The 15,397-nt window shown below is 47.1% G+C and overlaps 2 protein-coding genes across 2 annotated transcripts in view; both read right to left on the bottom strand.

Annotated features, from left to right (window-relative positions):
- Positions 1–1,434: 1,434 nt before the first annotated feature.
- The window catches only part of LOC133081178 (sperm-associated antigen 11B-like), a 34,174-nt gene continuing 20,211 nt past the window's right edge, over positions 1,435–15,397 (bottom strand). Inside the window, 4 exon segments of the mRNA XM_061177239.1 lie at positions 1,435–1,644; positions 1,893–2,125; positions 7,027–7,176; positions 8,195–8,421. Coding sequence (XP_061033222.1) covers positions 1,621–1,644; positions 1,893–2,125; positions 7,027–7,176; positions 8,195–8,249 — 462 coding nt within the window. The 5' untranslated portion in view covers positions 8,250–8,421 and the 3' untranslated portion in view covers positions 1,435–1,620.
- Positions 11,954–14,604, bottom strand: LOC133081475 (beta-defensin 104A-like). Its single transcript, XM_061177611.1, has 2 exons — positions 14,547–14,604; positions 11,954–12,138 (listed from the first exon to the last, which is right to left on the bottom strand). The coding sequence occupies exons 1-2, from the start codon at positions 14,602–14,604 to the stop codon at positions 11,954–11,956; spliced, it is 243 nt and encodes an 80-aa protein (XP_061033594.1).

The following is a 15,397-nucleotide window of genomic DNA, read 5'->3' on the forward strand; positions in this document are numbered from 1 at the left end:
GAACTCCAGCCAAGACCCAGGTGTCTGATGCCCGGTCGCTCAACTAGGTGTGGCTGAGGAACCATGGAGACAGAGGCATCCTTCACTTTCTCCTAGCATCTCTGCCTGCTGTCCCAGCATCTGTGCATGTTGTCTCAGCACCGCTCTCTTTCCTGGACCGCTTTCTCCTTCCTGTCATAGGTCTCTCTTCATCTCCTTCAGGGACTCCTCATTTTTCTGTGCCTCATGGAAACGTCAGCATTCTTCAGTGCGTCCCTCTGAAATCTGTCCCTGGGTGATAGGTTATAAGAAGGCAGTTTCTGCCTACAAGTGAATGACTTTGACTCTTTTTTTTCATTTTTTAACCAATTTTTATTGGAGTATAGTTGATTTACAATGTTGTGTTAGTTTCTGCTCTACAGCAAAGTGAATCAGTTATGCATATACATATATCCACTCTTTTTTAGATTCTTTCCCCATATAGGTTATTACAGAGTATTAAGTAGAGTTTCTTGTGCTATACAGTAGGTCCTTATTTGTTACCTATTTTATATAGAGTAATGTGTATGTGTCAATCCCAACCTCCCAATTTATCCCTCCCCCGACCCCTTTTCCCCTTGGTAACCATAAGTTTGTCTTCTACATCTGTGACTTTATTTCTGTTTTGTAAACAGGTTCATTTGTACCATTATTTTAGATGGCACATATAAGCGATATCACGATATTTGTCTTTCTGTCTGACAATCTCTAGGTCCATCCATGTTGCTGCAAATGGCATTATTTCGTTCTTTTTTATGGCTGACTTTGACTCTTTTATTTCTTGTCTCCTTCTCTCTCCAGGAACTTGTGTAAGTCCATCCAGGTCCCAGCTGGACATGGTGAACGCCGCCGGCTTCTAATCCGATGTTCCCCAGACCGGTCTAGCCCTCCCCATGCTCCACCTCCTCCCCACGTCCCGGGCGTCGCCTGGTCCCCAGGACTCTCCCCCACCCCATGCCTTTCCTTCTCCTCCGTCACCAGACCTGTAACCTCAGCCCCTGCAGAAGCCCCTGAATTGTTCCCTCTTCAGAGCCTCTGTCACCGCCTCAGCCACTGACCACATCCTCGGCCTTCACTGTCCCAGTCATCTCTTACCTTCCTGCCTCTGGTCTCACACATTGTCAGTCCATCCCCAATTCTTTTGTTAGAATGAACATCCTAACACTCAAGTATGATTACGTTCACTCCCCTGGCGCACCTGGTAACCTTCTCTTGTTTAGCCCTCCGAGGTCTTTAGCGTAATATTTGTTTTCTGACAACTTCACACCATTTTCCTGCACCCTCCTCTTTTGGTCCTTGTAATTAGTCCCTCTCCTTTGCCGTTATGCTGAGCTTCTCCCCATTTTCTTAGCAAATCATTCTTTCAAGTTTCCATGACTTCCTACAAACTGTACCCTTTGCCTGAAAAAATCTCTGCTTCTCTCTTTCACTTAAGAAACTCCTAATCATCCTCCAAAATCCTGCTCAAATATCCCCAGGAATCCTTTCTTAATTCTCTCATATTCGTCCTCCCCACATTTTGGATATACTCACATTTTAAAATATGCAGCATTTTGTTGTTTTTATGTATTGAGATGTTCTTCTCCTCATATATCCACAGTTTCAATTCATTACATTTCTCAGTGTCTAGAACAAAAGTAGGTACTCAAAAAATATTTTTAAAATAAAAAAACAAATGACTTGAATGCTTTCCTATAAAGGTTTATTACATCCATATCTACCAGTAAACATTGTGTGATTTGGAAGGTATTGTACATCTCAAGCTAAGTCACTTTCTCTAAGATCACACCGAAAGATCACGTATAGCAGTTTTTGACTTTTCTTTTGCTGCAGTAGGATGTTTAGACTGTCAGGAGCAGATGACCAAGCCTCACCTCCTCTCTGCTCAGCTCCTTCTCCAAAACACCCGCGTCTGGATTGATGGCCCAGGAGAACAGGGCGTGGACAAAGCTTTGGCTTTTATGACAACAACCTCAGTTTTGAGGTAAACAGCAGGCATCTTTCTTTTTAGAGCAATAGCCTAGTTGTAGTTCCATATAATTACAATATTTTTGACATCTGCCATCACCTCTCTTGCAGTTGACAACTTTGAAATCTGGTTCAATGTCTGTATAAAGAAATAGCCAACGTTAGCCTCTTAAGACAATCTCAAGAATCAAACACTGGTTATCTTAGCCCAAAGGGATATGGTGGAGGACGGCAGGGGATAGGAAACAGATTTCTTTTGTACATGATCTATTGTATTGCCATGCAACCATTCTGATAGCATCAAACTCAGATCCTTGATTCCGGCTTAAAAGTCACCTTCACTCTCCCTGCAAATTCAGAGGCAATTGGGAGGAGAAATGGTGAGGGATGCATTACAGTACAAATGTTGTACTTTAAATTATTTAGAATGTGGTGTAGGGGGACAAATAAGGACTCTCTGAGGTAAACTGTGAAGTGACATGGCCCCATCAGACATGTACTAAGTGCAACGGTCCCTGAGGAAAGTGGGCAGAGCCGTCCCTGTAAGGGTGATGAGACATCTAGGCCAGGCCAGGCAAGCAGGGGTGGCAGAGGGTAGAATTTTAAAGAACTGAAAGATGTATTTTCTCGCCCTCGCTACCTTATGAATGCCTGGACCTGCTACCTTAAACATGAGTCAAGTTACTTGAGTTAATATGAAATTGATGTCTCACTCTATTATAGTTCAAGCACTAAAATTGTTAAACATTAATTTTTCTCTTAAGTAGTATATTATGATGACAATGATGGAAAAGGGTGAGGGGCAAGTGTTAAAAAAAGAAAAAACTGATGAACACAATGAAAGCAGAGGCACAATATCAGAGAATTAGCAATAAGTGTCTGGCTGGGGAAGGCTTCTGATGGATACCAGGGTGCTCCGATGATCACAGGCGCTGCCACCGATTTGAGATTTGACCTTCAGACTGATTAAATGTGAAGAGATGTTACCTTCTTCCTGTCCTAATTTCTTTCATCGTATGCCTTACAATTATTTGGTTAGATCAATGAATCAATTGGTCAATCAATTAAATTATTTTCTTGTCACTTCATTTTCAGATCAATAATTTTTTTTTTATCCATAAAAACCTGCACATAGAGAATTCCCTGGCAGTCCAGTGGTTAGGACTTGGCGCTTTCATTTCCGGGGCCCCGGGTTCAATCCCTAGTTGGGGAACTAAGATCCTGCAAGCCACTCAGCACGGCAGAAAAAAAAAAAACAAAAAACACCCTGATACCATCACCATAATCAAGGTCATAAACATATTCCTCGCCTCCAAAAGTGTCCTTGTGTCCCTTTGTTTTTGTTTTGTTTAGTTTTTGTTTCTCTCGTGGTAAGAACATAAGACCTACCCCTCTTAACAACTTTTTAAGTGCACGACCTGCAGCATTAACTATAGGCTCTGTGATGTACAGCACACCTCCAGGATTTATTCACTCAGCATAACTGAAACTTTACCTTATTGAACAACAGCTCCATCTCTTTCTCTACCCCCTTCCTCTGGAAACACCCTTCTATTGTCTACGCCTCTACCTTTGATTATTTTAAATACCCCATATGGCTCATAGTAGCGAGTTTAAAACTATAAAATCAACTCCAGGTATATAGCTCTGCTTCTTCCAAGAGAGAGATTTACCTCCTCAGACCTATCATTCATCTAGTTAAGCCCCAACAAAATCCAAAGATTATTTTCATTATGGCATCAATGGCAGAGGACTCTAGAATCGTCTCAGCGCTGCTGAGAAATGTCATGTGTTTCTAGGTCATCCTGTGCCACAGCTGCAGAACAGTCATCATTAGGAACCCCTTTCTTTTGGGGATTTAAAACTTGTCTAAGTGAGAGAGCGGTAGTATATATATGGACATATAAACACTACCAAATGTAAAACAGATGGCTAGTGGGAAGAAGCCGCATAGCACAGGGAGATCAGCTCGGTGCTTTGTGACCACCTAGAGGGGTGGGATAGGGAGGGTGGGAGGGAGAGCTAGAGGGAGGGGATATGGGGATATATGTATACGTATAGCTGATTCACTTTGTTATACAGGAGAAACTAACACACCATTGTAAAGCAACTATACTCCAATAAAAACGTTAAAAAAATAAAATAAAAATAAAACTCCTTGTCTATAATGTTCACTCCATGGCTCTCTTTAGTCTTCTGATCTACTCAAAATAATCCTGTCTGAAGGGAGTTATTGTATCCCGCCAAGTATCCTAGTCTCATGCTGACCTATGTCACTTGTTTTCAGGTTATTTGTGAAGTAGGTGTTTGTACCTTCTGGCTGTCCTCTCTAGGCCCCTCCAGTGGGAAACAGAAGTGGACACACACCTTTCACCGATCAGAGGAGCTCATTCTTACTGCACCTACACACAGTCCAGACCAGCACTCGCCCTCCAGCCCCTCTTCAACCTGCATCTCTGGTCACCAAAATGAATTCTAAAAAATTAATAAAACTAGTACCCTGAATTGAACCAAGAGGATAGTATCGTAGGTTCTAGAGGAAGATAGTTTTGAATTCACACAACTTTTCTGCTACTTAGGTGGTGTGTGCTTTTGAGAAAGCCACTCTTCAAGGAGCTGAGATTTCCTTGACCATCAAAAGGAGGTGATAAACCTATACTCTAAGTTTGTATGAGTTCTAGCAAAGTACCTGGCACACAGTAGATGCTTATTATACTTAAATCATTATTATATTAATTAAATTGTTTGGGACATACTTTGGTCCTAGAAGCCTCTAGCCCTGGAATCTTTTACCAGTCAGTAAGAGCAACAAGAGGACGGATGGCACAGTCTTTGGAGACCATTTGGCTGGCCCTGCTGCTAACAACTCTGACATCACGTGGGGAAAGGCCATGGGCCTTGTTCTTCTCAGTTTACTCATTTGCAACATGGGGATAATAATAGTACTTATCTCCTAAGGCTATTGTGAAGATTAAATGAACTTATGGGAAGCAGTTGGAACAGACCAGCACAAAGTGAGCAGTATATAAATATTATTGTTACTATTATTATTATTACTCATGATAATGTCTTGTGGATTGCCACAGTAACTTATAAGACAAAATGATCTAATGTTATGAATCTCGTGTACAATAAAGACAAGTTTATAACAACATTTTGTCCACTAAGCATTTTTGTCATGAAGCAAAGCCAATTTACCCGAGTATTCACTCAAGAAATCATTACTTGTAAAATAGATAGCTAGTGGGAAGCAGCCGCATAGCACAGGGAGATCAGCTGGGTGCTGTGTGTCCACCTAGAGGGGTGGGAGGGAGACGCAAGAGGGAGGGGATATGGGGACATGTGTATGCATATGGCTGATTCTCTCTGTTGTACAGAAGAAACTAACACAATATTGTAAAGCAATTATACTCCGATAAAGATGTTAAAAAAAAAAAGAAATCATTACTGAGAACTTATAATGTGCTAAGTCCTGTTCTGGGTGTTGGGCTTTGCACAGTGAATGTGGCAGTTGATCTCTTATTCTCTGGTGAGGTTTACATTTCCCACTAGTCTTCATGTGACTTTGGAGACACAGGCAGAGCATATAGGGGACACAGAATTCACGTGGTCCAGAATCTCCAACAGGTGGATCACAGTCAATGGACCGTCTTGAGAGCATCCCTTGTCAGTCCCCAAGCCAGTTGTGTCGTGCTTCTCCTAGTGGCTCACGTGTTCCCTTCTCTGTTCTTGGTGATTTTGCCAACAGCATCCTTCTCTAGCACCAGCCTTCTCCCTTCTGCTCCAAGAAACATCCCTGCCAACAGACCTCCCCTCACAAACACCCATGTGGACAGACAGACATGCATGCAAACAATCCAATCACTCTTCCTTAGAGAGAAGTTGCATTCTTAGTGCTGGTTGACCCTTAGGTTGTAAAGACACAGCGACAGAGGCCCAGGAAGCCCACGCAGCTTCCCTGAAGTTCACCCTGCTGCAGGCAGGGCACAGGGTGTGGTCAGCAATGAGCTCTTTTCTTTAGAGATCCTACTCTCTTCCGCCAGCTGAGTTACTGAGGTCTCTGAGGCTTGCAGCCGAGAGGTGGGCGAGGAGGAGGCAGATCCGAGTTTCTCACTGATTTGTTCTGTGATGCGCTGACCTTGTGCCCTGGCAGCCAGCCGGCAGGAGGAGGCACCCCTACTCCAGCTCGCGGCTGACTCTTTCGCAGGCCCTCAGTGTCTGGTGGCATCTAAGGCACGTTCTCACTGACCCCTCAGGTCCTCAACAGACACCCTCTTCCAAAGGACCAAAGCTGACCCCTGTGTGAGGCCCAAATCTGGACCACGGAAAACAAATACGTGTTCTGCCCACCAAATACCTAGGAACGCGGGCCCATTCCCAGGCGGCGTCCACCCCTCCTTTGCACCTGCACCAGGGAAACTCAGCAGAGCAGCTGCCTCCCGTTAGACTTTGGCCGCCGAAGAGGCGTCAGGCCAGCGTGGCCTCCTGTGTCAGGAGAGACTTACTCAGGTCTCCAAGGGCCTCTCTTGAAGCCCATCTCCGGTGTCTCGGGGTGGGAACAGGGCCCAGGCCCTTTCCCTGAGGAAAAGCATGAGCCTCTCAAGTCACCAGTGGCCCTTTCCAGAAGCTTCTTCCCAAACTCATCTCAGTTTCCCCTTCTCTGTTTAAGGCCCTTGACAGGGGGAGGATCTCAGACTCGCCTCTCCGGGTTTTGGTCACCCCCTTTCTATAGAGCTGTCCGCCTCTGCACCCACGCACGGGGGCACGTCTGACCGGCACCATCCCCTCCGGCCACCAGCTTTGGGTGAAGTCTGAGCAGCGGCCTCTTGTCTGCTCGATGCTCCCACGTTTCACAAGACCTCCAGGGGTCCCGCCCTGGGGGGCTGTGAGACTCCCACGTCCCTTCCGACGGGCAGAGCAGCCTGAGCCGTCCACGTACTGTCTCTGCGTCTCCAGCACTGCTCAGCTGCCACCCCGGCCCGGTCACCCCGCATCTAGTCTTCCTGTAAAGGCTCTGCCCTCGACGTACCCATCACTTACCCAGGAAGGGGGGCGTGCGAGGTAAGAGGTGGCGTTCTACTTGGTGGCGTAACGGGTGAGACCCTTCGGTTCCACGTCCCGGGGAGCCTTCCTTTGGTCCCCTGGGACCCTCGGTGTCCCGCTGGTTAGCATACGTGACCCTGGACAATCCTGTCTCAGAGTAAACACACAGCAGAGAACGCTCAGAGCTCGCCATTCGCAGACCCAGGAGGATGAGGGGCTTACATTCCGAGGCTCGAGTGACAGTGGAGGCGGGAGGGGCAGGGGGATTGTCGCCCAAGTTTACAGTTCCGGTCGTGCAGGACGGGTACGGCCCAGACCTGCTGTCCAGCTTAGGTAACAACACGGCCTTGTGTGCTTCGAAATTTGCTAGGCGGGCAGATCTCACGTTAGGTGTTGTTACCACAGGAAAACAACAGCACGAAGAAAGGGCCACGGAAACTCTGGGAGGAGTCGGGGCGTCCGTCCCCTTGGCTGGGGGGATGGAAGCACAGGTGTTTGCGTATGTCCACACGCATCACACTGTACACAGTAAGCAGATGCCGTGCCCCGTGTAATAACCATACGTCACTAAAGTGCAGAAACAGAGAGCGGAGGATGGACGGAGTGGGCTGAAAGAGGGGCAAATGTGACGTGTGTGTGTGTGTGTGAGAGAGAGAGAGAGACAGAGAGACACAGTCAGAGAGAGAGATGAACGACCTGGAGCCTGAGTACCCGTGGAAGCCAAGCTGACAACCCCTAGGCTGTCACCAAGGTAGTCGTTGAGACCCCCTAAATGTCAAGGTCCTCCCTGACACACACTGTCCTTCTCTGTAAGGGGAAGGGGATGTTAAAAGGATAAGCAAGTGGAGTCAGGGTTGGGACCCTCCCTCCTGGGAAGCTATGCCAACAGCACATTCACAGTGTCATTCACGGGACTTCCCTGGCCAGCCAGGGGTTAAGACTCTGTGCTTCCGATGCAGGGGGTGTGGGTTTGATCCCTGGTCGGGGATCAGCCAAAAACAAAGAGTGTCATTCACAAACCCAGGCAGAGACTCCTACTGAAAAACCCACCAGGAGATGGGCTCCCAGGGCTGAGTTTCTCAAGGCCCAGCCTGGACTCCTATCCTGGAAATGACTACTGTGGAGAGACCCTGGCCCCCAGGCCCAGGCCACACTCCCAATTTACCTGGGAAGAGAAGAACCACCAGGAGAAGGGTGGTTGGAGAGAGGAACTGCCTCATGTCACCGAGGGGATGGCAGCTGGGATGCCCAGGGTGGCCGCAGGCGGGCGGGCGGCAGCAGGGCTTCCTTTATAGCTGGGCTGGGCGAGTGGGCCTGTGGCCCAGGATGGGCTGCATCCTGAATAACTTCCTGCTTTCACAGGACACAGGTAGATGCATTACTTTCCCACTGCTAGTGGAATAAACAAACATTGAGTCATTTTTCTCAGGAAGTAAATAATATGCCTGAGTGCCTTGGGCGGATTTGGTGAATAAGACAGGTAAGGGGAAGAGAGGAGGAGAAGGAAGAGGGGAGAGAAATGTCATTAACACAAAATCGCCAATTTCAAGTGCTGATGGTTAAAGCACGGCTATTCGTTAAAATGGTGACATAAATAAAGCTGCCACTGTGCTCCTACCCTCTCTTCTGAACATATTTATTTTAGCATAAAAAATCATGCAGAAAAACACAAAGCGTTTCAGGTATGACCTGACTTTCAAGGCTGTCATTGCCTGAGCTTGCAGAGGTAGTTCCAAAGCCACTCCAAATAGCCCTTCCTGTTCTTCCTCCCGAGGCTCTCCCTCATCTCTTTTCACCCTCCAGCCTTTGTAATTTTTTCTGGCTCTTTTTCAGTTTTCTCCCCTCTTTCTATTCTCCTCTTTCCCCCAGATGCCTGACTATTGATGCCATTGGGTCCAATTCAACACTGTTTTGAAAACAAATTGTGTAACTGAGCCTGGGTTTTCTCTTCTAGCGATAATTAAGCCAAAGGCGCGTCTTCATCGTCTTCTTAGCAGGCATGAGATTTCATTTTGCTGCTTTATCACAGGCTTGTGCAACCCAGGCAGGGTGTTCTGGACTCAACCAGACGTTATAACCATCTAACGTCCAATATAACGTCAGTGACTCTGGAAAGGGCAGTGTTTATCCCATGTATCTTATGTGCATGCACATTTTGGTCCAGAGAAAAATGTCTTTGATTACTTGTGTAAATGAAAATACATCTGTTCTCCCCAGAGGAAGGTGGAAGTGGGTGGAGAAGGGGGCAGCAGGTACCACGGACACTTGGCATCCGGGGAAGCAACAAGGAAGCAGAGGAGGATTGCAGCTCTGAACCGATGCTCACGGACTTGTCCCAGCATCTCGACCCAGCAATCACCGCTCCGGGTCTTGGGCGCGCAGAGGTTCTAGGCAGAGGTAGCATTAAGATCAAACACATCCTTTTATTTTTAGGCATTAGGAAATCTTCCAATTCAAGAGGACATTGGGGATTCTGGCAGGGGTGGGAGACAACTGGTCCAAGATAAGGGTCATTAGTCACCGAGGCCACCAGATTCTGACAACTGGACATCTGAAGAAAGTAGATGGTCAAGAAAGGAAGTGAAAAGCTGTGGTTACCTCAACTCTAAATGGAGATTTCTTATTCCCTCACCCCATGCTCTCTGTACTTTTATATTCCAGTCCAGCAGCTATTTCTTATAGTTGTACTTATATGTACTTAAGTGTAGAATTGGGATCTTTTATAAAGATAATGCAAATTTTACAGTATATAAGCAACTTATTTCTACAGATGTTTGTTTTCCCTATTAAAAAAAAAAGAGAAAAGAAAGCCCATTCTAATATTCAGAGGTTAATAGTGATGAGTCACGGATCAACCTAGAACAGTATTTTGAACACTACCAAATGTAAAATGGATGGCTAGTGGGAAGCAGCCGCGTAGCACAGGGAGATCAGCTCGGTGCTTTGTGACCACCTAGAGGGGTGGGGTAGGGAGGGTGGGAGGGAGATGCTAGATGGAGGAGATATGGGGATATATGTATATGTATAGCTGATTCACTTTGTTGTACAGCAGAAACTAACACACCATTGTAAAGCAATTATACTCTAATAAAGATGTTAAAAAAAAAAGAAAAAAGAACAGTATTTTGATAACCACCGCTCAGCTAAAGGAAGGCTCTAATTCATTCAAATCATCTGATCAAATTAGATGAAGAAATCGAGCCCCAAACAGTCACGTCTCACTTCCTCTGTCTAGGTCTTAAGATAAAATAATCCCTCTCCAATGCTTCTGACAAGAGCAATTCTTGAGTAGGAGGAAGAAGTGAAAAGCTCGTCCTGCTTTTTGATAGACAAATGTTGGCAAAGTCATTATAAAAGCAGTTGGTGTCACATTGGTCCTAACAGAACAAAGTTCTGAGTCCTCTTCCAGAATTCTGTGTTCTAACAAAACCATAAAGCAATTTACCTGCTAAAAGCCACATCCATCCTGAGGGGGAGGAGAACCCATTTCAGAACATTCTAATCACTAGTTCTAACTCCTGTTTTTTGTCCATGCAACTAATAACTAGTATTCTTTTTTGTTTGTTTGTTTTTTGAAGCCGCTTAGTATGTGAGATCTTGATTCATCTGAACCAAGTAGGTGAGCTAAAGTAAAATGGTAGAGGCTGGGCTTCCCTGGTGGCACAGTGGTTGAGAATCTGCCTGCCAATGCAGGGGACGCGGGTTCGAGCCCTGGTCTGGGAGGATCCCACGTGCCGCGGAGCAGCTGGGCCCATGAGCCACAGCTGCTGAGCCTGCGCGTCTGGAGCCTGTGCCCCGCAGCGGGAGGGGCCGCGACAGTGAGAGGCCCGCGCACCGCGATGAAGAGTGGCCCCCGCTTGCCGCAGCTAGAGAAAGCCCTCGCACGAAACGAAGACCCAACACAGCCAAAAATAAATAAATAAATAAATAAATAAAGTAGCTAATTAAAAAAAAAAATGGTAGAGGCTGCTTTGCCTAAGAAGATAATCTGCAATAATCCCTGCTTACCCCACATTCACATTTTCCAGGATTTAACGCGGTGCCACTCAGGAGGCAAGAAAGAGGATGTGCCGGTGCTGAAAATCTCACCCCCTGCATGTTTCCTTTTTCCGTTAAGAACTTGGATGGAGGATCTGCTCACCCAGATGTTTGTTCCATTAATCTTCCAACCTTCTCCCTCTCTCTCTCCCCGCCTCTGTCTCGCTCTCTCAACTTCAGGTAATACAAAATGTATAAAGGTGTTTGCAAAATAGTGCTATCCTCATTCTATCACCCTTCCTTCCTTTATTAGCTGGACTACTGTCTGAAATACAGTTTGGGCAGGAAAGCCAGGTCAAATGCTTTATTACTCCCCTTACTTTGCCGGTTTTCAGGTTAAGAAGTCTGAGGGCACCTACCCAAACCCTGCCCAGTGCCAGAGCCACTCTCTTCTGCCACCTGCTGGATGGGGCCCTCCATCACTGGGGTCAACCCTTCTCACAGAGCATCTCTTTGCTTTGTCTCCCTGGAGGTCTATGGTTCGAATTACAGTGTATGCCAAACAAATTGCACCTCATATTGATTTATTCCATTTTAATTAATAAAAGACATGTAAAACTGTTGAGCAGAACTTCTGATGCGAAAAGAAACCCAGTGTTATCAAGATCAATTGATACAATTCAGGCAAAAAATAAAATGATGTTCACTTAGGCTTGTGGCTGATTGGATATGTTGTTTGGTTCATCTTTTCAAGTATTGAGACTCTCACGTAACCTGCATTGCTGTCCCCCCCTCATCAGGTGGAGGCCCTGTGTTCTCTGCATCTCCTGTACTGGCTCTGCATGGGGTGAAAGCTCTCAGCAAGTCCTCACTCAGTGGTTCCACCGGGGATGTTCCAGCTGGAAGGCCTGGAGAAGAAGACTCAGAGGCCTAGCTGTCGGCAATTCTAGGGACCAGGCTCCACTGGATTTCTGTCTTTCACTGGATTCAATGAGTTGACGGTCCACTTTTCCAAACAGCACGGATAGGTGTTGGGGCATTTTCCAGTTCTGAATTCTGGTCTTTTACAATTCCTCCGGCAGCGAGAAGTCCCGTAGCCGCATATCCTGTCTGCATCGAGGTCACTTCTTACTAAATAGCAGAATAGGTCAGTGTGATTAATTGTAACCAAGGACCAAGAGGCGAGGCTTTGGCAGCAGGTGTTTGGGGGGAATGATGGAAACTGACTGGAGAATGCGGGGAGGAGTAGCGGTGGGACTGACACAGGATGACAGCTGCCCTGACGACCCCACCTCCTCCGCTTTCCTAGCTGATTGGCTTCACCGTCTGATTTGCTTCCAGCATGACTTTTGCGTGTGTGTGTGTTTTAACCCAGAGGCCTTTAATACCATCATTTTAATCAGAATTATAACAATGTTGAAAATTTTTAGCAAGAAAATATTTTACGTGGCCACCTTCATTCAGCCAATTAAAGGGAGTGTGGGTGATAGATGGTGGACTTTTTTGTTTCATGTTCATTGGTTCATGTCACACTTCTTTTTAAAATCCCTGCAAAAATTTGCTATTACTTTGTGATTAAATCCAACCAAGCCCGTTAGCGTGGTCTACAAAGCGATGGCGATCTGAGCCTGGGTCTCCTCTCCAGACTTGTGCTGTTCCCTAGCGGCCCCTGCTCTCCCGCCATAGCCCCCCTGGCCTCCCTGTGGCTCCTGCACACCAGCTCTTGGCTGTCTGTGTGCCCTCCCTTGCGCTGTGCCCTCTGCCTGGAATACTTTTCTCCTCTTCCCATGAACGACCTCTCTGAACCTTTAGCTCTCAACCTAAATGTCAATGTCGGGGAGATCTGCCCCGTCCTCTTCATGTGCTTAAGTGCCCCAGAACTATTGTCTTTCCGATGCAATTATTTTTATTCCTTCGTAACATGTATCCCAAACTGTAGTTCCTTTTTTTTTCTTTTTTAGTACTTTGGTCTTCTCAGTTGAAGTCCAAGTTCCCTGAGTGAAAGATGTTCGTGTCCCACGCTCACACACCCAGTACACGTGCACAACGCGTGCTCAACGAGGACCTGCTGGGCACCTGCCTGGAGAGACCAGACTGGAACGAGTAGGGGAGAGTCAGATGCGGGAAACGAGATCGAATCCTGATCCTTTGGCCCTTGGCCTAGAACAGAAGCGGGAGATGTGCGTTTCCTTACTCAGTCTCCGTGTGTGCTCTCTGAGGCTGAAAGCAGCTGGTTAAACCAGCCCTCACACGCCAAACTGGTAGCATTTCACAGTGGTGCCAGGAGAGCCCTGGAAGCACAGGTGTGGAACCCTGGAGCGGAAAGGTGGTTGGTGGATTGAAGGATCCTCCCTGTAGAGAACTTTGCTTGAGGTGGCTCTACAGACTGGTGTCTCTTGCATTTGGCAGGACCAGATAAACGCATTCTAGGGTAGACCGAATGATACTGGGTCTCCCTAACATAACTGATCACCCACCTTCCCGCTTCGTGGGCATTGCAAGGGGCTGCGGGTAGGTAAGCGCCAGAGTCACCAAAAGTAGGAGCAGCAGAGATGCGGTCGGGCAGTCCCGGCAGTTCGCGCTCCCCTTGCCCCGCTCTCCCCACGTCGCGCCCCTCCTGGGGGCCTTTCTCAGGCTTAGACCGTAGCAGCCAACCCGACCCAGCCCTCAGCAGCCAAGGGCGGGCAGTGGCGACCAGGTCGGCCTGAGCATCCCCGTGGTCCTGGAGGGACCCCGGACCCAGGTTTCTATCTCAACAGGTTCTTTGTCTTGTGATCACAGGTCGAAGGGAAGCTGGTTTTTGATAAATAAATTACTATCATACTTTGACAGACCTGGAATACGCTGATAGCAGAATTTCAGGGAGGCGTCCATGGGAAATGGCCCAGGAAGAAAGAGCAAGGAAGGAAGAGTTAAGCTAAACATGAAGCCTTGGGATAAAGAAATAACCCATGTGGATTACTGCAGGGACACAGCCCAGAAGGGGAAAACGTGGGCAGGGCGCCCTTCAGAGCCATGGGAATTCACTGAGCGGCTTGAACAAGATTAGGGAGTTGCTATGAGTCAAACGATTGGTGTAATCCCAGCACAGCTGGATTCCTCTTAATCCTCATCCTCTGACATGATATGAAAAGGTGTTCTAAAATTTAGGAGGGTGAGTGGGATCCCCTTCTGTGTAGATCAAAGCTTTTCAGGAAGCAGAAGGGGGTCATCAACGGGAAGGGGAGAAGACATCTCTTTCCACACAATCAACAGTGAATAATTGCAGCTGTCCTGCAATGCGGTAAGTACAGTGAGTGAATCCCCCTGTGATGCCTAAGGTCCCTGCGTTTTTGAGTTATGACGTCTCACTGCCAGGAGGCGTATACGAGGACTGCCCTTCACTGCATTTTACTCATGGTCTCAATCAGGGCAGAGATTAAAGGCTGTGATTGAACAAGGATGAAGCTCCCCGTGGGATGTTTATTCTTAGTCAAGGTTTTTCGTCACATCCTGTCCTCTGCAACTGCATGTATTTCTAGCTAAGGGTCTCTTTTTACCTGGAGGACCTTGGTAGAGCAGAAGAAAAGTGGTTAAGAGAAGGATAAGGACCCTCATGGTGCAGGGTGTCACCTACACATCGGCACTTGCCATCTACCTCTACAAGGATTAAATCATGAGCCACTGCAGCTGCTGACCTGCAACGCCCCCTAAAAGGACTTCTGGGTGGAGAGTAGGAATGAGGCACTCTGTGCTCTGGAAAAAACTGGCAGAACGGGTCTTCAGATAGTTAGATATTTTCAGGAACCGATGTTATGAGCCCAATTCTTGCATCTCCTCCTATCTAGAAAAGCATTAAAATCCTTCATGGTGATGACTGCTCCTCGTGACTAGCAGTGACCTGTGTGAGACTAGCAGAAACCTTCCGCAAAAAAATACGTGCTTGATTGCATGTCCCATCACCAGAATCACATATATACTGACCTTCCCCCCTACCTCTTTGGAGCAGTTTCTCAGAGCCATCTGAGATGCTGTCTCCCGGGCTATAGTCCTCATTTTGCCCCAAATAAAACTTAACTCACAACTCTCATGTTGTGCATTTTGTTTTCAGTCGGCAAGGGGTTGCTGGAGAGACACAGAAGCAAGTCTGCCAGAATTACCACGGGGCAGGAGAGGAGCATCTCTCTCTACGGGCAGGGTGCTGCTATGGATCGCCGAGGCTTTCGAAAAGCAGCATTTATAGGGGAGCGCTCACGAGACGCAGCGTGAGGGTAGGCGTTGGGGACATCCCTAGTGGCACGGAGCCAGTGCTCACGATGGGGAGGGTGGGTTATTGTATGGAAAGGACCCTTTATGAGGAGTTGTTTGCAACTTCATTTGTTTCCCCGTCTGAAACAAGAATTGGAAAGAG

This window comes from Eubalaena glacialis, chromosome 20 (assembly GCF_028564815.1).
Source record: "Eubalaena glacialis isolate mEubGla1 chromosome 20, mEubGla1.1.hap2.+ XY, whole genome shotgun sequence".
Lineage (NCBI taxonomy): Eukaryota > Metazoa > Chordata > Mammalia > Artiodactyla > Balaenidae > Eubalaena > Eubalaena glacialis.

Excerpts from the sequence above, each read along its gene's own strand:
- LOC133081475 (XM_061177611.1), bottom strand. The coding sequence starts at position 14,604 with ATGAGGGTCCTTATCCTTCTCTTAACCACTTTTCTTCTGCTCTACCAA. Across the intron at positions 12,139-14,546 it reads GCTCTACCAAGGTCCTCCAG|TAAGAAGTGACCTCGATGCA; the intron begins GTAAAAAGAGAC and ends TCTGCTATTTAG.